Consider the following 24,931-nt stretch of genomic DNA (forward strand, 5'->3'; position numbering starts at 1 on the left):
TTTGGAAAGTAAAACTAATCAATGTTCTTTATGGCCTTTCATGTGTCCATGGAGTGATGTATCCCTGTGGTTCTGTTTATGCTGAGGTCTCTGTCTGGAAACGTCTGCTGGTAACTGTTACAGTTCAACGTATTCTGGTTTGATAGGAGGTAATGGGGGATAAATATGAATGAGTTAACATACCTTTTTTTTTTTTTTTTTTTTTTGTGTGTGTGTGATTTGCACTCTTTTACAACGTTCCATATGTGAAATTATTCAGGGAGAACTTACAGAACCCTGGTGGTAAAGGCAGAGTTCTTTCATGGATTACACTCTATCTTAGGGAGAACAGAGACACAGATTCCCTCCTAATGAAAATCACCAGATTAAATCCATTGATTTTCAATGGAAGTATGATCATTTAAACCTTAAGTTATAAATTCATTAACATTGACTTAAAAAAAAAATAGAAGCCATACATACTGGCTGTACTAGAGTAGACTTCAAGAGAAGACAAAGATTAATGAATGAAGAATTTAAAAAAATATGCCTCCTTTGATAGGCAATGAAAAAACAAATAAAAAAAAAAAGAAAAATGAAAGGTATTTAAAAAACAACAAAAAGATATTTTAAAACACAAGCATTTTAAACCCCCAAGCTTTTACATTTCTGAAATTTAAAAATTAAAAATTTAGTGTTTTATGCCATTTATTTGCATTTTTTTTCTAGAGTAAGAGATGTTGTAAAGTCTTCATTAGCTTCAACAACATTTTAATTGATCAAAGCATTTTTCATTCTTGTCCCAAAGTTAAAAAATCAACTTACTCTGTTGGATAGGCTTCATAAGAGAAGAAGAAAAGTTGATACATGAAGGATAATGCACACAGGTGAAATAACTTGAATTTTTATAGAAAATATTTTTAATTACTTGCAGTGGCTCAAGACAAAGGTTTAATGCATAAACAGCTCATGGATTATTTTCATTATCAGTCAAAAAAACCAAGTTCTGAGAATGGTTAGAATGCTAAAGAAAATATTAATAGAACTGTATTTAAATCAATGGCACATTTCCCCTTTAAAAGATAAGTGTTAGTGGTTTGGTTTTTTGCTTCTTTGCATGAATTACTTCTTCTGGATGGTAACTTAGGAGAAAACTCCTGCACTTAGAAATTTTCTTTCAGTTTCCAGTCCAAACACTTTCCATTTCATCCCACTTTGTTCTTGTATGTCTTATAACAAAACAGTTTTCTCATTTATCTGCTTATTGTAATAGCCTTTCTTTTGATGCTTTTTCATTTTGAAATAAGTTTTCAAAAGCACATATGACTGGTAATGGACAGTAGTGAGAACACTAGAACCTTATGTAAAGGCAGATGAAGACATTAATGCTGAAAGTAATATCAACTGATGCATTCTAACAACTTCTTTTTCATTTTCATACCTCAAAACCGGATGGCTCAATATCATTCTGCAGCTGACTAGTATACCCATTGAACATCTTTCCTTATGAATTCTCTTTTGTAATACCCCAGTTTATGGCCAAAAAAAAAAATGGTGTGACCTGTCCTATATCTTAAGTGTGTGACTTGCACTTTGTAGTATAAGCTTTAGTGTCACTTCTGTTAACTCAGAAGGACTCAGTTCCTCTTGTCTGATATCTGCAGCCTCTTCAGAATTACCAATATGTCTAGTTTTATGTCATCTGTAGATTTCATTGTGTGGTTGACATCTTATTCTGAGATTGGTGAAGAAAATAACAGACTGGTCCTGGAAGTCATCTCAGGTACTTTCTTAGGAGTTCCACCCTGGTAGTCTTCCTGTGAGAAAACTACTGGTTTTCTTTACATATGTGCAGTGCCCTCAGTGGTGCCTCCTATGGCATAGTCTAATGCAGTTTTGGAATTCACTGTGATATTCAACGTGTTAACTTAATGTAGAACTCGGCATTTCATTTATTATACTTGCTTGACTTAAGCAAGTCTTCCAGCCATTCAACTGCATAGCATCAGCTCTCCAAAATACCTGGAGAGCTTTGATATGTCTGACTGACATACTATCTCTTGAGGATTTAGTTTTCAAATATAGGTAATATAGTTGGGAAAAATGAGGGCTAGAATATGGTATAGTTGACACATTGGCAGGTCTGAATGAGACAGGTAATGACTTTATCATCTGTGTGAATGATTCACCAAGAAGCTGAAGAAGACACCCTAATGAAGTGGAAATATTAGGAAGAATACTCCAATACACAAGCTAGTTCCTGGAAGAGACTTTCATCCTGGGAAGATGGAGACATTGAGTGTGACCTAAACCAAGTAGCCCTTATATTCAGAAGCCTGTCAATAGATAGAGAAGCAGGATATCAGGCTGTGATCTCTACATGAGAGAGGAGAGAAGGAGGAGGAGACGAAAATTTCCTTGCTTAATGCTGTCCCTTGTTGTCTTTTTTTATTCAGCTCTTTACCGTACTATTTTTATACTACTCTACGTTTTCCACAGTTAATCAATGATTTGCTGCATGGCATCATATCAAATGCTTTACTGAAATCCAGATAAATTAGATATACTTCATTTCCTTAATCCAGAAAATCAGTTAACTTATCAAATACAGCTATTAGATTAGTCTAACATGATTTGGTAAAGTTTTGCATTTTATCTCATTTTCCAATCGCATCCATGTCTTTAATTCTTTCATTTCAAATTTGTTTTAAAACACTGTGTATGGCTAAGATCAGACTAAATATTTTGACTGGATTACTCTCTTCCTCTTCATGTGAAATAATCCCACATGCCAGTGGACATTTTATCGCAATGTAATTCATTATAAAATTTTTAAAAGGAAAAAGGGGACAAGAATAAAGTGTGTTATTCCTCATTGTCTTTTATTAGTTAACATTAGCTATCTACTATGACCTCCACCTCTATGCCCAGTAAAAAGGATACTGTAGATCACATTAAAAAAAGGCACTTTTGATTGTTATTGAGCTATATGTAAAAATTTATTCAATTTCAGTGTGTATTTACATATGGCCATTTTACAGATTTCCTGGTGTGCTGGTGGTAAGACAAACCGCCTTGTAGTATTCAGGATTTCGATGAATTTACCATATTCTGAGTGATACATCATAGAGATTTTTAAGTAGTTTTACAAGGTTGCAGTACTTATTTCACTTTTACTATAGGCTTCAATTTTAAACAGTCTATTTTTCATGTATAATTAAAGTATCATTTATTACTATTACGTTTTCTGTTCTCTAGTACAAGAAGCAGCTATTAAGTTTTCTCTTCTCTAATACAAGAAGATGATCTCTCTGGGATAGAGATCATCTTCCTTGCCTTCTGACCCCACAAGTTCATTTAGAATATGTATGTTGCTGTCTTCTGAGCTGTGGAGATCTACATTTTCATAGACACATTCCTTGGATCATCATCAACCTTACTACAAAGCGACTCTCATTCTTTCCATGACCTCTTTTTGTTTATAGTGCTGAAGAATCTCTGGCTTTTAAATTTATTTTACTTTCTTTGAAAGGCTCTTTGAGTTTCAGTTTTGGCAAACTTACATGTATATTTGTTTCTGTTTCTAATTCTGAAAGTCACTGCTTTGTTTACTGAGCAGGTCTCGGTTTTTAACATCTCATAACATAGTCTATGATAGTGTAGCTATTCAGCCTAGTATATTCCCCTTGTATATTTTTAACCTTGCCAGGCGCAAGTACAAATATATATACAATGGGTTTTTTTTTTGTTTTTGTTGGTTGTTTGTTTTTTTTTTAATACTTTACCTTAAAGAATTTCCAAGTGTCCTTCCTGGCTGAGTCTAACCCCTCAGATTGGTTACACAATCTGTTTTCCTTCACTTTATCAAATTTTGGTTTTTTGAAATCAATAATGTGATTTAACGACTTATTTTTACTTGTCCCTGTATTAATTTGAGTCAACTCATGATCACTCAATGACAAAATGTTTCCTACAATAAATATTTCTATGCTTTTTTCATTATTTATCTCAAGTAAAGCTAAAATAGCATTATTTTTGTTTGTTTCAACTGGACAAAATGTTCAATAAGTATTATAGGAAGCTGAGATCTACCTGTATTCATACAATTATGTTCAGTTATAACATGCATAAAAGAAGGCATTATAGCATTGTGTAAAATAATGGCATATAGAGAATTAAAAATAAGACAAAGAAATCCATGAAACACACTTCAGCAAGTTCTCTAGAGTATAGTAAGATGCAAGAAACTAATTTAGCAGGGATCACAATGGATTAAAAAATAATCTTAGTTACTGAGCCACAAACCAGCAGTTAAGTGATGGATGTAACTAGGCCAGCATGCTGCCTTACCTTTGCCAGCTTGTAATTGCACAACTGATTTCTGATTCATACAGCTCTGACTACTCTTTGGTTATGATTAAATGTATTATTTTTCAGCCTGTATCTAGGTCTCACTTTCAGTATAATGTTGTTGTTCATGTGAAAGGTTGATGTTAACAAAAATGGTGATTTATTTTCCCATTCTCTTTGGGTGAACCTGTGTTACAGCTTATCCAAAGTCAATGAAGTATTTTTTTTAAAAAGCACTGCTGCCCTTTGAGAGATTATGAGATTGTTCTATCCTGCTGTCATCTTTAAATAAAGAGCCTAGGTGATACCCAAACAAGACACTACAGTAAGTCTCTTTTCAAAAAGTGGTTTCAGTAAAGTTTCAAAAATCAGCTTTTTAATTTGACAGCTTATCAGGTTTTTCTGTCAGATAACACTATATAATAATGCTTCTCTAAGTCTGCAGACAGATTTTCTTTTTTCCTTTATTTTTCATCTTGGATATCCTGGTGAAATACAAAGGCTCATCCCTTCTTAGACTTGATAGATCCTGTAATTAAATTCTGATCTTGATAAAATGTGTGGCATGGTTGTCATTACTTGATTGCAGAAAGGATAACACCTTTCAGTTAAATACAGCAAGGTGGCACAATGCATCTAGTTTAGATGGAGAAAGAAAATGTCAAATGAGCAGTGATTCTGAAAAATGTCTAAAATAATGAAAGAAACAGATATCTACTCTTTTTGTGTCTTGTGGCAAAGGATGGTGCCCATACGTGCTTACCATAATTACGCACAGGATGATATGGAAATTGAATTTCTGAAAAAGGCTATAAGCTATGGCCATTCAAGTTAGAGGAAGAAAGTGAGAATGAAAACAGATCTCAGAATGACACATGGCAAATCTGTCACAGCTGGTCCCATTCACTTTTTCAGGAATGCCATTATCGATTACCAATCCCAGTAAAACTCAGATCACAAAAGATGAAAGATTGACAATATGTAGGGATTCTTTTGCACAATTTATTTGGTTTGACATATATTTTCCACGTAACCTGCAGTATCACAACTTATCCAAGGTAGTAGAGTAAGTTCAAAATGGAGGATTAGTCCAGAGGAAGGGTACAAAGATGATCAGAGGGCTGGAGCACCTCTCCTATGAGGACAGGCTGAGAGAGTTGGGGCTGTTCAGCCTGGAGAAGAGAGAGGTCCGGGGAGACCTTATAGCAGCCTTCCAGTACCTAAAAGGGGCTTATAAGAAAGATGGGGAGAAACTTTTTAGCAGAACCTGTTGTTATGGGATGAGAGGTAATGGTTTTAAACTAGAAGGAAGCAGATTCAGACTTGATATAAGGAAAAATTTTTTTACAGTGAGGGTGATGGAACACTGGAATAGGTTGCCCAGAGAGGTGGTGGATGCCCCGTCCGTGGAAACATTCAAGGCCAGGCTGGATGGGGCTCTGAGCAACCTGATCTGGTTGGGGATGTCCCTGCTCCTTGCAGAGGGGCTGGACTAGATGACATTTGAAGGTCATCCTTCCAACCCAAACTACTCTGTGATTCTATGATTCTGTACCATGTTGACAATGCAAAGCTTTGAACACTAAATTCCTCTATTTCTCTTCCCTTTCAGCCTGCCCTCTAGTAGGTTCATAGCTATTCAAGATTACACATTCCTGTTCATGTCCTGTTCAAGATTACAAAGGATTTTATGTAATGTGTCATTCACTAAGCCAAACCAATAACCGCTCACTTCAGTAAAATTGCTTTTGTGTAACACGTGAATAAGTGTTTGTATGGTTGTGACTGTGCCACGCACTTTAGATTACTTACTTGATGGGTATACACTTGTTTCCTCCAAAACTGGTATTAATGCTCCCTGTGGTTGATAGAGCATGCAAGAGAAGAGTATGATAGTGTATTTTTGCCATGTTTTCTTTCTGCGATGCAGTTTGTTTCCATTAGCTTCTGGGGCAACCCTGAAGTCAATCTGAAATGGGAGCCGTTCTCAGGACAGAACAAATCAATGCAGTGTTGAGCCTTCCGACCAGACAATCTATCATATGGAAAACAAAATTAATTTCTCTGCAGTGCTGTAGTGGTGTAGGTGCTCTGGGAAGATGAGATTTTTTTATATTAGAGGCACATTTGTGCGTGTGTCCCCAGATATATTCTGTTGGTGTTGTGAGGTGTGAGCAGAATAGTACTTTTTGTCTTCAGGACAAGAACTTCCATTAAACTAACTAATTCAGAAGCAGTCGCTGTAATTCATACTGCAGCAGGGAAAATGGCAACCTGCTCTGTCCTAGGTATATTTTCAAGAGACTGAACCACCTTAACCAGGTATCCAGGAGGACACAAATCATTACTGTCTTGAACATATGGGTATGTACATGCTTTAGTCTCCCCTTCTCCCCTTTGTACCATGTGAACATGGGAGAGAAGATGCACACGCATCTCTTCATCCTGCGATGTGGTTAGCTTTCTGCAGTCTTAAGCCCTGTTGGTTAAAAAAAGAAAACATCTTGAAACTGCAGCGTCCGCACTTTCAAAATTACTTTACTTTACTTTTAAATAGTTTGGGTTTTTGATTAATGGCAACTTGGTTGTGACCGGTTCTACAGGACTGTTGTATTTTATCGTGGATTTAACAGTAAGTTCAGAGTGTTCCAGCTGCGTTCAAAGAGTTACTTTGACCCTAGCAAGGTGTAGCTAAACCAGAGGGTCTTTTTTTTTTTGCAATATGTCCTACCTGTCAGGAAAAGACTGAAAAGCTTGTGTGATTTATACAACCTGAAACCCTTATGAGCTTCACAGGAGTCAGATTCTGAGGTATACACCATTTCAAATAAATCTGAAGCAGTAATTGAATATCTATCACTGTATCAGAAGCACAAAACATTGTGAACAATATCCTGATTTCAACCCCTTACAAGCAGAAGTTAACTGAATTAAAGGCAGCAAAATGATGCCTTTACAGATTAGTTTAATTGAGATGTGAATGGTTTATTTTCCTCAGTGGACTATTTCCAAGGAGTTAAATGGCCTTTCTGGTGCAGCATTGAGTTTAGTGGACATTAAAAAACTGAATGAAACACAATATTGTCAGGGTTAATTATATATAAAGACAATTTTGATTTTCCTGTTTTACAGAACTGACAGGCATTAGTAGACTACTGGTTTAAAATTTTAAAATTACAGTTGCGCAATAGGGAGAGAAGAATAAATATGGCCTTTTCAAAAGAACAAATGGTACTAAAAGTTTAACTGCAGCTGGGTGTAGGGCTAAGTTTTGAAAATATGCTGTCATTTTCAGAGCACAGCAGTTGCCTCACAGTGATTTTCAACCAAAGGATTCTTGAGCACCTCACTTTAGGGTCCTAGCCCTGTAGTTCTCTCTTGTGCAAATTCATGTGTGTTTTTGTGTGAACTAAAATACAAACTCAGAATGAAGACAGTGCTATGGTTGCACTGTCAAATCCAAAAAGCTGTGGTAGGATAAGGTACACATGGAGGATTTGGACAGAGAAGTTTCAGACTCAGTTTCAGGGTTCCTCCTTCCCTTTTAAACTTCTCTAGTGCTCATAGTTTTCCTATGTGTATAGATCATCCTTTATAAGCCAAATTACCATCCATAGAGGTGCAGCACTGCAGTGTTTGGTGTCGCAGTGACTTTGAGGAGCCTGCGTGTCAAAGCCATGCATCTCATTGTCAGTCCCAAGGCTGATGGATACTCTTCATAAAAGTGATGAGCAGTCAATATAGTTATTTTTTTCATTAGTCAACTTGAGCTAATAAACTCAAATTGCATACAAGAAACAGTTATTAATGAGGACCTTTCTTGACTGGAAACATGTCCAGTGGGGTTCTGTACTGGGCTTGAAAATATCTTAACACTTTTATAAGTGGTCTGGAAGTCTGCATAAGGTCATTACTGATGATGTGTGACTGTTATAAAGACCAAAAAAAAGTGGTAAATAATAGTGAGGGCACGGCAAATGTAGTGTGTGAACGTGATCACTTGGGAAGCCAGGAGAATTTAAAATAAAGATGCAGAGAGCACTGCAGCAGTGCTAAGTGCCAAGGTGTGGGTCTAAAAGGAAGGAGCAAAGGCTATGTCAATGTAGAGAATGTCCTGGAAATACATAATTCTGAGAAGTCATTTGTGGAGGGTCACATCTTCCAGGTTGCTCTCTATGAAACATCATGTGATGTTGTGATAAATAAATTTATAGAAATCACTTTGTGGGCACAAAACCCTAAAATGTAAGAATTGGGGCAGATTTTACCACCCCCTGCAGTACTTTGAAACCAGCTCTGGAATAGATATCAAAGTCTGTACTGGGGTTTGTGGTTCTATGGAAAAAAAAAAAAAAAAGGGTGCACGTGTAACAAGAGTCCAAAAGAGGTGCTATCTCAACTGATTTATAGTGTCGAAAAGAAAACTATGGAGTGACTTGATTACAGTATAAGTGGTTTCAGGAGAAGAAAACACTAGATGCTTACAGTGTTCTTTAGCTGTTTCTAGGAAGATGTAACCAGAGCTAAGAAATTCATGCAAGAAATAGAGCGCCTGATTTCAACAGTGAGCCTTGGAATTCACTGCTTTTTTTTCCTCTAGATTTTCCGCTACTGTATATCGTCACGTTAGGATAACATATTTGAGCCCGTTACAGGTTATGAATTAACGAAAGAATAGTTTTATGGGAGAATACAGGGTCAAGTGGTTCAATAGTCATATCCTGTGTTATGAGGATCAGATTATGCCTACATCTACACTAGGAGTGTATTATCAATACAAGAATAATGCTATGGTAGCATTGTGTTTATAATGCAGATACAACTATAGCTTCCTAGGAATTAACCAAGTTGCACCAGAGAAAAGAATGTTTCCATGTATCATTTCTATATCCAGAAACACTACTGTGCTAAACAGCAGCTGTACAATGCCTTAAACATGTCAGTCTTATCGCATTAAACTGAGAACGTGCTTGCAAAAAAACAGAAAGAGAAGACTGAAGATATTTTCTCAATTCTAATGTATCATTTATCTTTCTCTTCCTCAGCTTTGTATATTTATACATCTATAAATCCTGGTAGCTAGGAAAATGGTTATTAGTTAGCTGCTTGCTCAGCCATTCTATCTGATATCTCACAGTTTGTTACATGTATTTTTTTCTAGTAGCTGACTTTAGTTACAGAGCATGCTATGCAGTAAGCCTGCATACAGCTTTTCCAGCTCAGCAGGAGAGATGAGCTATGTTGCAAGAGTCTGTCAAAAATAATCTGTTGTTTGTACACTTCCCTTATCTGCCGTTGCTCGGTGGATGTGATCACCATGGGTGTTCCGTGGTAAAACCAAAAGGGGATGTTACTCCAGTCTTTGCTGGAACCATGTTTTAGCCTTGTGCTTTATTGATGGTAAAAGTCCATCCTGGCAGTTAGACATATTTAAATCTTCATTGTATTTACCTTAGCCATGAAAGTTTGTTTATAAGTTCTAGCATTCTACTTTGGAAACAGTTGCGAGTCTGTGCACATATTAATAAGAGCAAGGACTGTTGGTGGTTTCCTTTCCCCAACAAATCTATTAATTTTCTGGCAGTGCTTTCATGGGTGATGGTGGGCAGTGGATTGAGAGAATGATATAGTCCTTCCTTCTTGGAGTCCTGAATTTTATCTTTAATATATATCCTTATTAAACCGGAATGCATTAATATTTTATTTGTAAGCCATCTGCACATTTTAGCTGTTAGTGTATTATCTGCTTAGAATTAGATGTTTATTTAATAGTTTATCATTCTCAGTACCAATCATTTAAAAATAAAAATACTTTAAATAGCGTATTGCATTATATTTAATAATGCATTAGCGCTTCGTGTTAGAGAAGCTACTAGACTTCATAAAGCTGGAAACATTATAATATCCTTACCTAATTTCTTCAACATAGTGGGTTTCAGTATGTTCTTAAAAGGTCAAGTGGTTTCCTGAGAAAAAGTGGATGTGTAAATTGTGCTAGCAGAGCTGTTTTCTTTCAAAAGTTGTTCTTTTCACCATTTAACACTTCATAAGTGTTTGAAAGTAGAAGTACAGTCTACTTTTTGAATATTGCATCAGCAAATGGATTTTTGGAAAAGAAAATGAAAAATTAAACGTATTGATAGTTGATTGATGATGACATATTTCCTTGCAAATTCATATACACTTAAATAGTTCAGTAATGATTTTTATTTTCTTTTATCATTGTGGTATTTCAGCTCAAATTGAAGCTGAAAATCAAGGCAATAAAGTTAGACCTACACTGAAGTTAGCTGCCAGCTCTGCATTGTCCATCTAAAATGTGTCCTTGTTAACTTGAAAATGGAGTAGCTCTTCACATAAAAATGTGTTCTGGGCAAGAGCTTAAAGAACTGAGATATCTTGATTTAGTTGATGCGGGTCAGATCCATATGTTAGGTCTGGCCCTGGAGTCAATGACTTTTCTCTCCTAGTTACCCAAGGCTACCCTGACACCACAGAATCACAGAATCACAGAATTATCAAGATTGGAAAAGACCTAAAAAATCATCCAGTCCAACCATCACCAATACTTCTCAGCTAAATCATATCCCTCAACACAACATCCAAATGTTTCTTGAACACCCCCATGGTCAGTGACTCCACCACCTCCCTGGGCAGTGCATTCCAGTGCCTGACTACCCTTTCCGAGAAGTAGTATTTCCTAATGTCCAGCCTGAATCTCCCCTGGCGCAGCTTGAAACCATTGCCTCTAGTTCTATCACTGTCTACACGAGAGAAAAGGCCGACCCCTAGCTCACTACAACCTCCCTTCAGGAAGTTATAGAGAGCTATAAGGTCTCCCCTGAGCCTCCTCTTCTCCAGACTGAACAATCCCAGCTCCCTCAGCCGCTCCTCATAAGGCCTGTGCTCCAGACCCCTCACCAGCTTCGTAGCCCTCCTCTGAACGCCTTCCAGGGCCTCAATGTCTTTCTTGCAGTGAGGGGCCCAAAACTGAACACAGTACTTGAGGTGCGGCCTCACCAGTGCCGAGTACAGGGGGACAATTACCTCCCTGTTCCTGCTAGTAACACTGTCAGCTGTCATCTGAAAACATCCAAGAGATCTGCAGCTTCAAAGGCCTTTTCAAGCCATGATTTAGCAAGGCACTTGAGAATTGCTTCTGTGGTTGATGTTCAGTGTGTCTTTTAAGTGCTTTTGGAGAAGAGGGTGCACTGAAATGGACTTTCCATAGGAGTGCCTGGTGACAACACTGACAGGCTTTCTCACACCTTTCCCTCCTGACAGGCGCTTTATTTAGCAGTGGATCTTTCCCCCAATTTTACATGGAGAAGTCATGAAACACAGATTTCAGGAAAGTGATAAATATGTTAGGTAACCATCTTTTCCCTCCCTTCAGAACTTCTGAAATCATAAAAGAAGGAAACTATAGAAGTTTTGGACGTACAAATCCAGAGCATTTGAGCAATGCAGTTTTCAATTTTCTTCAAAATCAGAATCTCAAAGCAAAATCAAATGTTTCACAGAAATTCTCAGTCTTCTTAGACAGGCTATTAAAAAAAAAATTGAGGCGAAACATAATCATAAGAGGAAAATAGTTTGCTAATTGGAAACACTTTGCAGATTTAAAAAAAAATGAGCTGTATTGCGTCAAAAGTTGTAGAGACGTGCTACATATCACAGATTAGTTTAAATGAAAAATATTAGTGAAGCTCTTTTAAATATATAATTAGGGGATCAGTTTATTTCACCTTTTAACAGATAAAACTAAATCACCATGGGGAGTCTACCCACGGCCATTATGCTGTTGTATGGTGGACTGCTCATTATGGTTCTGCAGTCCTAAAGCACTCCTCTGCTTTTATCTCAGTGAGCATCTGTTTCTATTATTTACAGTTTCTGTTTCTGTGTCTTGCCAAAAGTGTTAAAAAAACCCCTATGTGTACAAGTTTAAACCTTTCTATTTGAAATAAATTATTCTTTTATAGTAAAATGTCTGCAAGGCATAAATACATAAATTGAAATGCCGCTTTTAGACAGAACTGAAAGTCTGGAGCTTACTTAGGCCAAGGGCTGCTTTTTTTTTGCTGCACTGCTGACACAGATTTTTATCTCTTAAATGCCATTTTCTATCTGTATGGGTGCATTTGGTTTCTTCTGCTTGGCAAAGACTTGTTCAAAGAATGACCTCACTTTTGTTCTTTCCCTTGGCTTGTCTGTAATCGTGCATATCCGTACGAGAACCAGCTGATGCAGCCTTGGCACATGTAGCAAGTGTGGCAAAGCACCTGTATGGTCCAGGACTTTAGGCCATAGTGGTGATTAAATCTAGTATTTTCAGCCTTCATGAAAGAACATAAAATCAATGTTTTTAATATTTGCAGTTGCAGTCAAGTTATTTTGTGTGCTGTTGATGAGGATTGATGCTGATTGCCTTGGATTTCTTATGTTTTTTATACCTCTGGTCATGTAATGAGCATGAAATTATCCTCACTGCACCCTGCATTGCTTCCAAACACTTTGCTAGAGCAGTTAAATTGCAGTAGCTTTGGTGATCACAACTGAAGGACAAACTCTGTTTTCTTTTATAAATCAGATAACCAGAAGCAGAATTTAACCCGAGAAGATTTTTAAATTTTTTTCACATAACTTTTCATGTTGCAAATGGTCCAGAAATAATATATGGAAAAAATATGTAGAATTTCCCAAAGCCTTTCACTGACTACAATAAAATGCAATGATATGAACAATGACCTTTTGACAGTTTGTCCTATTCCATCCTCAGAACTTGCAGTGTGATTAAACTTAATTAGGAGGCTTGCACATAGTTAATAAGACCTTTCTTATTGATGGCTTCTACCTGCATACTGGATACTCATGGGGTTACAAACCAATAGAAATTTAAAATAAGAGCTGAGCACAGTGTTTTCCATTTGCCATTGTTCATTTATATAATGTATTATTTCTGTCAAGAGACATTCTATATAGCAGCTCTTTGCTAACGCAAAATGAAGATCATCCAGATTGCTACCTGGGCAAAAGTCAGAAGAACACATTCAGTAGTTGCTATCTCAGACCTAGCTAATTTTAGATGCAGTAGGGTTGAAATATTCTCCATTTTCCAGCTGTTGAAAACCTATTGAATAAGAAACTGCTTACAGTCAGCTTCTGGTTAAATTTCTATAGCAAATGTAACCTTAAATACTGTAACATTATGATTTAGAAACAGTTCAGAGTCCTTTTACCTTGGAGAACTGCAAAATGTCACCCTTGGAGTGATGTGGGGCAAGGTACTGTACTTAAAACAATTCATTTTTTATACTTTAATCTTCCTCTTTAATGATTTCTATCAATTTTCCTGCCTATTTTAGCAGTAGCCGTACAATATTAGCTCCTTAAATGCTGCACAGGCAGTACAAAGGATCTTTTTAAAACTCCGGATAACAAAATATGACCTTTAATTTATCAGACGAGTCCTATGTTTTCTTATCTCCTTCTTGTTGCTTTTCATCTTCTCTTGCTTGCTTTTGAATACACCAGTCTCTCAAAGTAAGCAAGCCAACACTGCACAAACTGAGACAGATATTGCATTATAGTGAGGAAGTGAGAGTCAGGAAGAGCACACTCTTCATTTAATTACTAATTAATCCAGTGAAAAATAATAAAAAACAAAACAGGGCGGAAGGTAGTTGATTTGAAGTGAAGGTTCAGATCTCCCTGAGAGGTTAATGAGAGTTCTCAGTTTTATCCTGTAGTAAGTTGTAAAAATCTGATTTAGTTTGTTTAATATGCAGGCGTGAAACGAGCTTACAGGTGAACAGAAGATGTTTTGGTACAGTCTGTAGCATCAGTGGAATGGGAATCAATTGACGCATACATCTTGCAATAAATCTGATAATTAGATTATTTTGTAAGGCAACCTAAGTTTTGCTTTGTGTTTAGAAGTGTTATAAGCCACCGAGGAGATATTTCACTCTGCTATGAAGACTGCTGTCAGTCATTCTGTGAGCAGAGTATCCTCTTGGGATACTTAATATTCATTATAGGGAATTTTGGAGTCCCTGTATGGTGAAAAGGGCCATATTATATTATATATTATTTAATATGAACTTGCCAGGTTTGACACTTTAAAGTTTGGAAAAGTCATACCTCATGGTGGTTTCTTTTTTTATAGGTTAGCTCTTCTGGAATAAGGTAAGGTTGCACTCATTATTTATTTGCTACAGGTTTTTTCTCTAACTTTACAGGTTTTTTTCACTTTTATCTTCTCACCAAGCTGATGGTAAGGTTTGTTCAAGATGTTCAATGGGAAAAAATATGCAACCTAGAACTGTATGTCTACCTTCCCTTTGAACACTGGAGGAGTCTCAAATCAGCCTTCTGGATATGTAACTCTTCGTACAATAGTCTTCAAGGCTGACCACTGTATGCTCCTCCATCTCTCCCAGCTCGTCATCCTACACAGTGTAACAGGTAGACCCAGCATATTTTAGCAACAGAAAAACACACTTTTATCTGATCCATTCAGAACTTTCTCATTCCTGGATCAAATACTGGATAGCCAAGTCTGTAAGCACTCAGTAAAAAAAATCTAAGTTGGAGCAGTGTTGGAGTCCTCCACAAACACAGTGATTTACAGGAGTGGACCTGGACTTTTTGTCCTCTGCCTCATCCAACCCAGACTCATGCTTCTATATCCTGAACCCAGGGGGTTGTGATGGAGAAGGTGATCTTGTGTTTGCAGGCATAAAGACAAGCTTACTGATGGCTGCTGAGGAGAAGATGCTTGTGCATAATATCAGGGGTGTTTATGAAGGCAACATGCAGGATCAGATGATGGGATGTGCTGCAGGCTATTTAAGGCAAAGCAATGTAGACATAGCCACTAAATCCCTTCAATGACAGTTGAAGTCTATTTAAATTTGAATCTTAATATAGCTTTAGAGAATGCTTGTATATTTGCTACTCTAAATGCATTATGGTCTGAATCATAGAATCATTATGGTTGGAAAAGACCTCTAAAATCATAAAGTCCAACGTCAACCCAACACCACTATGTCCACTGAAAGCATATCCCAAAGTGCCACATCTACGCGTTTTTTGAACACCTCCAGGGATGACGACTCCATTTCCCTGGGCAGCCTGTTCCAATGCTTGACCACTCTTTCAGAAAATAATTTTTTCCTGATATCCAATCTAAACCTCCCCTGATGCAACTTGAAGCCATTTCTTCTCATCCTATCCCTAGTTATTTGGGAGAAGAGACCAACACCCACCTCCCTACAACCTCCTTTCAGGTAACTGTAGAGAGCGCTAAGGTCTCCCTTCAGCATCCTCTTCTCCAGACTAAACCGTCCCAGTTCCCTCAGCCACTCCTCATAAGACTTGTGCTCCAGCCCCTTTACCAGCTTTGTTGCCGTTCTCTGGACGTGCTCCAGCAATTTAATGTCCTTCTTGTACTTGAGGGGCCCAAAACTGCATTTGAGGTGTGGCCTCACCAGTGTCGAGTACAGGGGCACAATCACTTCCCTACTCCTGCTGGCCACACTGTTCCTGATGCAAGCTAGAATGCTGTTGGCTGCCTCGGCCACCTGGGCACACTGCTGGCTCACATTCAGCTGGCTGTTGACCAGCACCCTCAGGCAGCTTTCCAGCCACTCTTCCCCAAGCCTGTACCATTGTGTGGGATTGTTGTGAATGAAGTGCAAGACCCAGTGCTTGGCCTTGTTAAACCTCATACAGTTCACCTCAGCCCATCAATGCAGCCTGTCCAGGTCCCTCTGCAGAGCCTTCCTACCCTCGAGCAGAACAACACTCCTGCCCAATTTGGTGTCATCTGCAAACTTACTGAGGGAGCTCTCAATCCCCTCATCCAGATCATCGATAGAGATAGAGATATTTAGCAAGACTGGTCCCAAAACTGAGCCCTGGTGAACACCGCTTGTGACTGGCCGCCAAATGGATTTAACTCTGTTCAGTTCAATTCTCTGGGCTCGGCCAACCAGCCACCTTTTTTACCCATTGAAGAGTATGCCTGTCCAAGCCATGAGCTGCCAACTTCTCTAGCAGAATGCTGTGGGAGACAGTGTCAAAGGCTTTACTAAAGTAAATCTATTGTATTGTTAACATCAATTTATGTTGTGACTATGATGATACTGAAAGCACCCACATTTGGCCAAGACATGGAGCCATGGTGAACACCAGCATGACAAAATTACATGCAAATCACATAAAAGTTTGTGCTTGCAATTGATAGTGCTTAAATATTACTCCCTCTTTTCCTGGGAAGAGACAAGGTGCATGTGCAAAATCATCTGTTGTACAAATTTTAGTCTTTGCATCTCCAGTTTATTCCAACATTTATATATATTTGTATGCACAATTGTGTGTGCACAGTAATAAGATGATTCAAATGAACTTTAGTATGCGCCATAACTGAGATTGTGCTTTTGTTTCCTAGCCTGGACGTGTGAGACATTATATGAACTGTTTGCACCTGTACACAGAGCTGCTGTGGCTTCCTGCCATGCCCTGCAGCTGATACTTCAGTCAGGTTTCAACCCTAGCTGCGTCTGGAGAAATTATATGGGTCTCTGCCTTCCTCTTGTGGATGTCAGGGGAGTCATGATTCAGAAATAGCGGTGTCAAGATCATGATGAGCAGAACTAGGGAGAGGGGTGTAGTTTATAAATGGAGATAACCCTTGGTTTCATCACTTTGTTATTTATTTCCTTAGCAGATCACCAAGACTAACAAGGTGAATTTGTATTCTGTTAAAGAATTTGTTTCAAAGAAAAGATTATCTAGTCTAGGTTGTTCTTCACAGACTCAATTTTCAACCTTCTTACTTATTCTCTTTCAAGGATGCTGCTATTTCACATCAATAACTGACACCTTTATTTCAGAGAACAAAACAGAATTACACTCCAGCACTGACAATAAAATAAATCAGGAGGGATAAAATACATATTAGTGAAGTTCAGATAGTCGGTTTGTCCCAGCTGACCTATAGGTATAAAGGTATGATTAAAGCTTTTTTGGACTGCTTCTTCTCAGTCTTGACACTAGGTTTAGCTCCTACTCAAAGATTTGACCTTTGCTGCTCCTCTCTGCTTACCTTGATTCTTTGGAATTATTGTTATTCCCTTGAAGTCTTTCTGCCTGTATGGATTTAACACTGTGTTGTGACAAAATATTATCTATTTGGCAGAAGAATGAAGCCATCTAGAATTCCAGCAGGTTAGACAATATCACTGAGCATATTCTGAATGAACCATTTCTACCTAGCTTTTTTAATCAAAAAAATCTCGGCCGTATAACCAGGAAGTCACATGTTGGATAGTCACATAGCTGTCTACAATTAAAGTTTAGGCATATCAGTTGGATTTTATGAATTACAGTTGAAAAGTATGCCTGCCAGAGCACTTAATCTTTCAGACAAGTAACAGAAATAAAATCTCAAAGCCACAGGTTTAATTAGAGTATGAAAATATTTATTGACCTTCTTGGAAGTGTTTTTACTGAAGAAGTTCCTTGTGGTTCACCATATTGGTAAAAACAAGCATAAATAAAGGAAGCATAAAAATGTGCACTGCATACTCCTGAGGAAAACAATATCCCCCTTATCTGGGGATAAGATTACCAGATGAAGTAAATTCATGTAGTTTTACTGAATTCAGTGAGGCTATCCAGATTTGTTGTAGCTCAGTGTCTGACCATAACCAGCTGTTTGGAAAGAAGCAGATATTGAAAAGAAGTGTGTTTTTCATGATGTAATAATAGGTTTTTTGTTGCTTTTAATGTTTTTTTTTTCCATTATTTTCAATGCTACGTATAATTTTTTTTTTTAATGTAGTTGTTGTTACCTATGTGTCTATGAGTTTCATCATTACTAAACCTATGTGTTCTCCTTCAGACTAAATCTGGATAAGTTCCACACTAATTCTCCCTAGCCCTCCCATTTATATTATATACTAGAAGAATTTAAGCTAATGTAATAGTGTTAAATTGAGATGCATTTGACAATGCACTTTTCCTCTGATGAGGGATGGGCTAATGTAATCAGCAATTATTTTTTCGTGTGACCTTTACAAATCAAATCTTTATTTCCTTCTTTTTCATTTGTATTTTGCTCCCAGTGGTGCAAGACTGCTGCAGTTAGTATAAAACATAATTTATAGATAGAATCACATTATAATAGGGTGCAATATTCTCAAAAAAATGTACATACTGCATGGACTTTTTAATTAAAGAATTCAAAGAAATATATAAGCTGGCCAAGACTAAATTTATGCTGTTAATTCACAGAGGAGTTCCCACAATCACCATAGAGATGTCCTGGAGCAGCTGCCAAGCAATGAAAGTGGAAGCAGCAATAAACCTTGTCTAGAATAAATCCCATGTTAGTAATGGAATTACAGTAGAGAGATGCCATAGCATTGGAGATTCAGACTGGTGACTGCAGAGGGTCCTTCTACTAAATGCACCTAATTTACACTCACTGATTGAATAAACAACATAGAGTTTAATGCCTTCCCAACATATGCAGTTATGAACAGTGTTTCATTTTGACATAACTGTATGATTCTTCTGAGGTCTAGGGAGCATTTGTTCATGAAAGGCATCCGCAAGTAAGAGAGGGTGAGTCTGATGAGTGAATGGTGATCTACATCCATGAGATTTCTTTACATTGTGTTAATAGATTTGTTATGCCTGCAAACCCCTTCTGAAAAATTTAGCCTTTTCTTATAAATGACATAGAAGAATGCCACCTATCCCACCTTTTATGTGTGTGTGTATATATATATATATATATATTTTATTTTTTTTTTAATAGAAGATAGAAATCCAGAACAGAAACCTGGAGGATCACACCACTTATCTTTGTTCCCATGTTGATTACATTACACTTCTTATGTTTTTCCTGTACTTCTCAAATTTCCATGTAGTCACAGGAAGTTTGTTGTAAGTGAAGGAGCCCAGGATAGAGACCAGTAATTTTAAAGATCATAACAGGAAAAAAAAAAAGTTAAGACATTCTGTATTCTTACAAGATCACAAAAGTTGTGTTCTGAAGCCTTTTATTCTAAATTTTCAGTTTCTTAAAAAGGCAGAAAAAGGAAAGCTTCAGTAAAATATTGTTTTACAGATAATATTTTTGAAAGTTGAGAACAGAGCAAAATGTACATGTGAAAAAAAAAATTATATATATACACCCATGTACTTTTTAATATAGACATGCATATAGAAGTTCACACAGCATATTTGCTCAGAGAAGTTGTGCCAGTGCCCCATTATGGATCACTGGAAGTGTTCAAAGTCAGGTTGAATGGGCTTTGAGCAACCTGTTCTAGTGGAGGATGTCTGAGCCTGTGACAGGTGGGTTGGACTACATGATCTTTAAATGTCCCTTCCAACCCAAACCATTCATGATTCTGTATTGGAAAGTGAATAGGAAAAGGACATCCTCTCAAAAGAAAATAGATCAGCTTTTGGCATAGTGAACTATGTCTGTGCTAAACTGAATGAGGGAGACATGAAACATGGAAAGTAGCAATTCATGTCACTGCAGAATGAGTATCTGCATAAAACCACCATAGTTTTTGGCACACAAGCTGTTGCTTTTTCTATTTCTGGGGACTGTGGTACTGATTCTTCCCTGCAAGCTTGTTATGGCTTGTGATGCTGACAGTGGGGATAATTGTCTGACAAACTAGAACATTGATTTTCTGAAATAGGATAATACTTTGGTTTGATAATTAGCAGTAGGATCCTTCTAGCTCAAGAAAATGTATTTCTGAGCACTATGTGGGCTACTGCATCCTGTACTTCCATTTCAGCTGCAGATATAGGACTTGGTTTGTTGATGGGTTTTGAAGTCAAAGATAATATGCGCATTTGAGCTAGTAAGACTAACTTTGGATTCAGACCTGAATTAGGAATGACTGTTTTTTACTCATCTGACTCTTCTTATCTCTCAGGTTCTTTACTAATATGAAACAATACAATGGAAGAAAAAGGTATTGTTGGTCTAAAATACTACTGCCATCAAAAGCTTATATATTGAAGGAAATATTTAGGTATACCATTCCCTTAAGAAGAATTTTAAGTGGAAGACATGGTTTTCTGAGGGATCACACTCATATCATTCAAACACAAAAAGCTATAATTAGAAATAAAGATTTAAAGTGATTTGCTAATTATTCCTCATTGTCTGATATTTTTCTGACAGTACGAGCCTTATTTTATCTCATTGTTTTATTTAAAGAAGTCAAAGATCTCTGCACTGACTGAGAATAGATATGGTTTGCAAATATGACAAGTTTGTGTTTTGCATTGCAGAGTTCTGGTTAGTTCTTAATTTATGAAACTCCACTAGAGATGGCCTCTTGTGAAATTTTAAAGCACTTCCACATTTCAGAAGCAGGCTACCTTTCAACAAGTCACTTTTGTCAAAGCCTTGGTGTTCCTTCAAGACATTGTCAATGTGTCCTATGAGAATGTACAAATGGTGAATACCTTGGTCTGCTCTGTACCATATATTTGAATTTCTGGAATTTATTTAAATGAAGCGAATACAAATGTATTTTTTTCTGACTAGGAAATAAGTTACAGCAGATCTATTTCTAGACAGCAGAAGTAAGTGTGCCTTAGATGGTGATTAAGAGTTGTGTTCTTCTTCTTCTATAAATGACTAACTTGGAGTGAGAGGTTGGATGTCTTTTGAAAACTTAAACCTGTTTCACCTGAACATGTTTAACTAGTTAATAAGAAACATCAAAAAAAAGACAAAACCGTGAGGTCAATGATCATTTTTTTGTAAAGCCATTCGATGATGTTTAAATTTGTTTTCTGGGTCTGTCTATAACATAAGTTTAATAACCTAGCTCAAATGCAGATTTCTAATTTTCAATTAACATAGGAATAATTTTGTTTGCTAAAATAAAATAAATGAATGAATGAAAAGTCTGAGCCATGAAATGTTCTAGGTAGCACTTTTTAAAATTCCAAATTTCAAAAAATCATGTGGCAACTGTATAGCTCAAGCTTTAAGTATTAACTTTTAACCTTTGACCTTACAGATTTTAACCAATGAAATGTCTCTTTAAACTTTAAAGGAAACAATGATAACGAGCGCCTGGCGATTGCTAGACAGCGAATTCCATATCGACTTGGTCGAGTAGTTGATGAATGGCTACTCGACAAAGGTAAAAAACATTGATTAAAACTTCAAATAAAAAAATAATTTGAACATAACCAAGTAGTACTTCATTGTAACACTAATAAACATAAAAAATAAATTTCAGTAAAACTAAATTAAAAACATATTTAAAAAAGTAAAATATAGAGTAATATTTGCATACCTTGTATAATAATTTCTATACATTTCTAGAAGTACCAGCTGTTTAATAATCTTACCCTGTTAACTTAAGGTTAAAGGGACTGTTAAATATAATCCACTAACTCAATCTATGAAGGTACTCATAGCAAACATTAACCAAAAATTATAAATCATTCATAGATTATATTACATGTTCCAGCATCTAAATTATTAACTAAAATATATGTAGTTATGATATCTTCATTATGGTCCTGAAAAAAAATTTGTTTAAACTGTAGGTATCTTAAATAGTGGGCAATATGAATTGCCAATCAAAATGAAGTCCCTTTAACGTTTGCAACCTTCTAAGGGGATTTTGGAACAAACACTAATTAAAACAGAAATTAAAGTTGTGTGCATGCTTTTTGTGAGCAGAAACCAATCTGCTAAAGTGACTATTCTATTTACTAAGAGTGGTACTGTTGCTGAGGATTTCTCTGTTTAATGGAAATGTGCCATGATTTCTCCATCGGTATGTGTATCATTTCTGAAGCCGCTTTTACATCTAAAATCTTTTATTTTAATTGATAGCCTTGCTGAAAGCCAATCAGACATCTATTTTTGAATCTGCCTCTGAGATACTCAGTGTGAACCATGTGTTTCTTTTCAGTGTGTATGTTGGAGGAAAATAAACATTTAAGTACAAAAAGGAAACATTTAATTAAATGTAAATATTTTATTCACTTACGTAGAGATATGATAGATTACTGCATAACATATTCTTTAAAATTCACTTGACCTAGTGACTTGTTGGTGTATATATAAACTCTGTGTGTATAGACATATTTACATATGTCTATACATACATAAACTCACATGTACATACTTAAAGCTATAGGCCCTAGGCTGTATTGTGTGAAAAAACCTTTGAAATGTTGAAAAAAAAGTAATCTTAAGGAATTAGAAACCTGGCATTCTTGACACACAACAAAAACTTAACACTGCTTTCAGGTAAAAGGGAGAGGGGTATCTTCTGTAGTACTAAACACATTTGCAAATATACTTGATTGGCCTTTTAGCAAAAAAAAAAAAAAAAAAAATCCTAAAACATCGTAAATTAAGAAAAATGCAAATCCTGTCAAAATCTATGCATTTCATGGACACCTCATTAAAAAGCAATGAATTATGAGTCAAATCCTTTTCTTATAGTTTATTGCTCTCATTATTCACCCCATGAAAATCTGTTATCACTCGTGTAGATTATACTGTTCGCAGTCAACATTTTTGCATGTATATAATGTTATCTTCACAGGGCGTCAGCTCACAATCTTCAATAGCCAAGCAACCATAAAAATTGGAGGCAAGGAACGTGGCCATCCTTTCCAAGGCCAGCTCTCTGGTCTTTACTACAATGGCTTGAAAGTTCTGAATATGGCAGCAGAAAATGATGCCAACATCGTGATAGAAGGAAATGTGAGACTTGTTGGTGAAGTGCCTTCCTCTATGACAACTGAGTCCACAGCCACAGCAATGCAGTCTGAGATGTCCACATCAGTCATGGAAACAACCACCACTTTGGCCACAAGCACTGCTAGAAGAGGAAAGGCCCCGACAAAAGAACCTATTGGTCAGGTTAGTCAGCTTCCTTGCCTTTTGCAAATATTTTCCCATCTTTGAGTGTGGCTTCCAATATCGCGTTCACTCTGCAGATGAAATTGTTCCTGTTGAAAAAATGCACAAATTATAGATAAAAGTTCTGTACCATGCATGGCTCATGGATGTGATTGATGTTCATCAGAATTTAGAGGGAAAGTAAGGACTTTGCTGTTCTTCTAAAATAGGCAAACTTACCAGTTCAGATTTTTCTTGTGCTGAGTTTTATTGCCCTGTCATCCATCTTCGTAGTGGTGTATATTTTTAAATATTCTTTCTTCCTTTGATGGCTTATATTGATTATTTTCAGTGTAGGAATGCACGATGTTTGGAATTAGAGATAATGAAGTGAAGTGGTGACTTTATCTATGAAACAGAGAAAACAGATCCAGTTTTAAGAAGGAACAGGAAGGAGATATAAAGACAAAAAGTTGGAAGAGGCTGGAAAAGAAAGAATTAGCAGGTTCTCTAGTCCCACGATTTATCATCTTCCTGGGCAGAATTACTCATAAGAGGCAGTGACAGCAGCGGGAATTAAGGGCACTCTGCACCCTGGGAGACTCAGGCTCCAAGTCAGACTGTGTTGTTTACTGTTTGTTGAGGCTTTTTGCATCTTATTAATTTAGTGATATATTTAGTAGCTTTCAGGTTTTGTCAGGATCTCTGTGTGATATGTGGGGGTATTTAATTATTGGGAAAAGGAGGGGGAAAACCAGGTGAGTGAATTAAGTGCCTTCATCTTGTGGATACTCTAAGTAACAGCATTCAGAAACCTAAAACTTACCAGGAGATTTCTGTGGCACAGAAGATTCTTTTATATTTATTCTGCCTAAAAAAAAAAAAAACAAACCAACAAACAAACAAAAAAAACCCCCCAAAAAAACCAAACCAAAAGAAGTACACTGCTAAAATTACTAAAAGCTTTTCCTGTGTTCACTTGGTTCACATGCTTGCTTGTGTACCCACTGTGCCATCAAGCCATGACAGCTGCGCTCTGAGATCCAGAAGTAGGACAAGGCACAAAGAAAGTGTCACAAGCTGTAGGGAGGGAACAGAAGCACGATGTGATGAATGAAGTTAATTTTTTCAAGAATGGAGGAGAACTTGCTGATTAGACTGGGAGGCTGAGGTCAAGTTGCCTGTTTTCTGTGTAAAACCTCAACTCACAGTTTGGATTTGATCGAGGCATCAAACATGACACTTCAGCTTTTCTTCCTGCAGTACATTTTATGCCATGGACTGAAAACTACAGCAATGTATAAGTTGTTATTTTATAAACTGAAGCAGAACATTTAGGTTAAAAGTGAGCTTTTGGAAAAAAAAAACATTTTGGCTTGTATTTTCAAGCAAACACAGGTTTTTTGCATTTTCCTTGTTTCTTGAAAGAGCATGAGAATCCAAAGGGAGAAAAAAAAGAGGGGCAACTAAAACCCAAACAGAGATACATGGAACCAGCTGCCTCCAAAAAATGGCATCCATTGTAGATAATAGGTTGTAGTTCTTTTAATGGTTATTGTAGTAAGCTACAGTGTTTTTATCAAATAAACAATAAATTTTCTTTGTTATTAGTTCTGTTTTAAATAGTATCTCCCACTTTATTATCCAACTAGTCTGATCTCAGTATTTTGCAGC

General features: G+C 36.7%; 1 protein-coding gene across 22 annotated transcripts in view; it reads left to right on the forward strand.

The window, feature by feature from the left end:
• The window catches only part of NRXN1 (neurexin 1), a 747,071-nt gene that overhangs the window by 623,392 nt on the left and 98,748 nt on the right, over positions 1-24,931 (forward strand). For 11 of the 22 annotated variants that reach the window (XM_086743374.1, XM_086743376.1, XM_086743379.1 and 8 more), the window contains 2 exons: positions 21,444-21,533; positions 22,959-23,278. In XM_086743374.1, coding sequence (XP_086599500.1) covers positions 21,444-21,533; positions 22,959-23,278 — 410 coding nt within the window. The remainder of the gene's footprint in view (positions 1-21,443; positions 21,534-22,958; positions 23,279-24,931) is intronic. The other 11 variants (XM_086743383.1, XM_086743384.1, XM_086743387.1 and 8 more) reach the window with 1 other exon arrangement.

Source organism: Chlamydotis macqueenii, chromosome 3 (genome assembly GCF_036417535.1).
Source record: "Chlamydotis macqueenii isolate bChlMac1 chromosome 3, bChlMac1.mat, whole genome shotgun sequence".
Classification (NCBI taxonomy): domain Eukaryota; kingdom Metazoa; phylum Chordata; class Aves; order Otidiformes; family Otididae; genus Chlamydotis; species Chlamydotis macqueenii.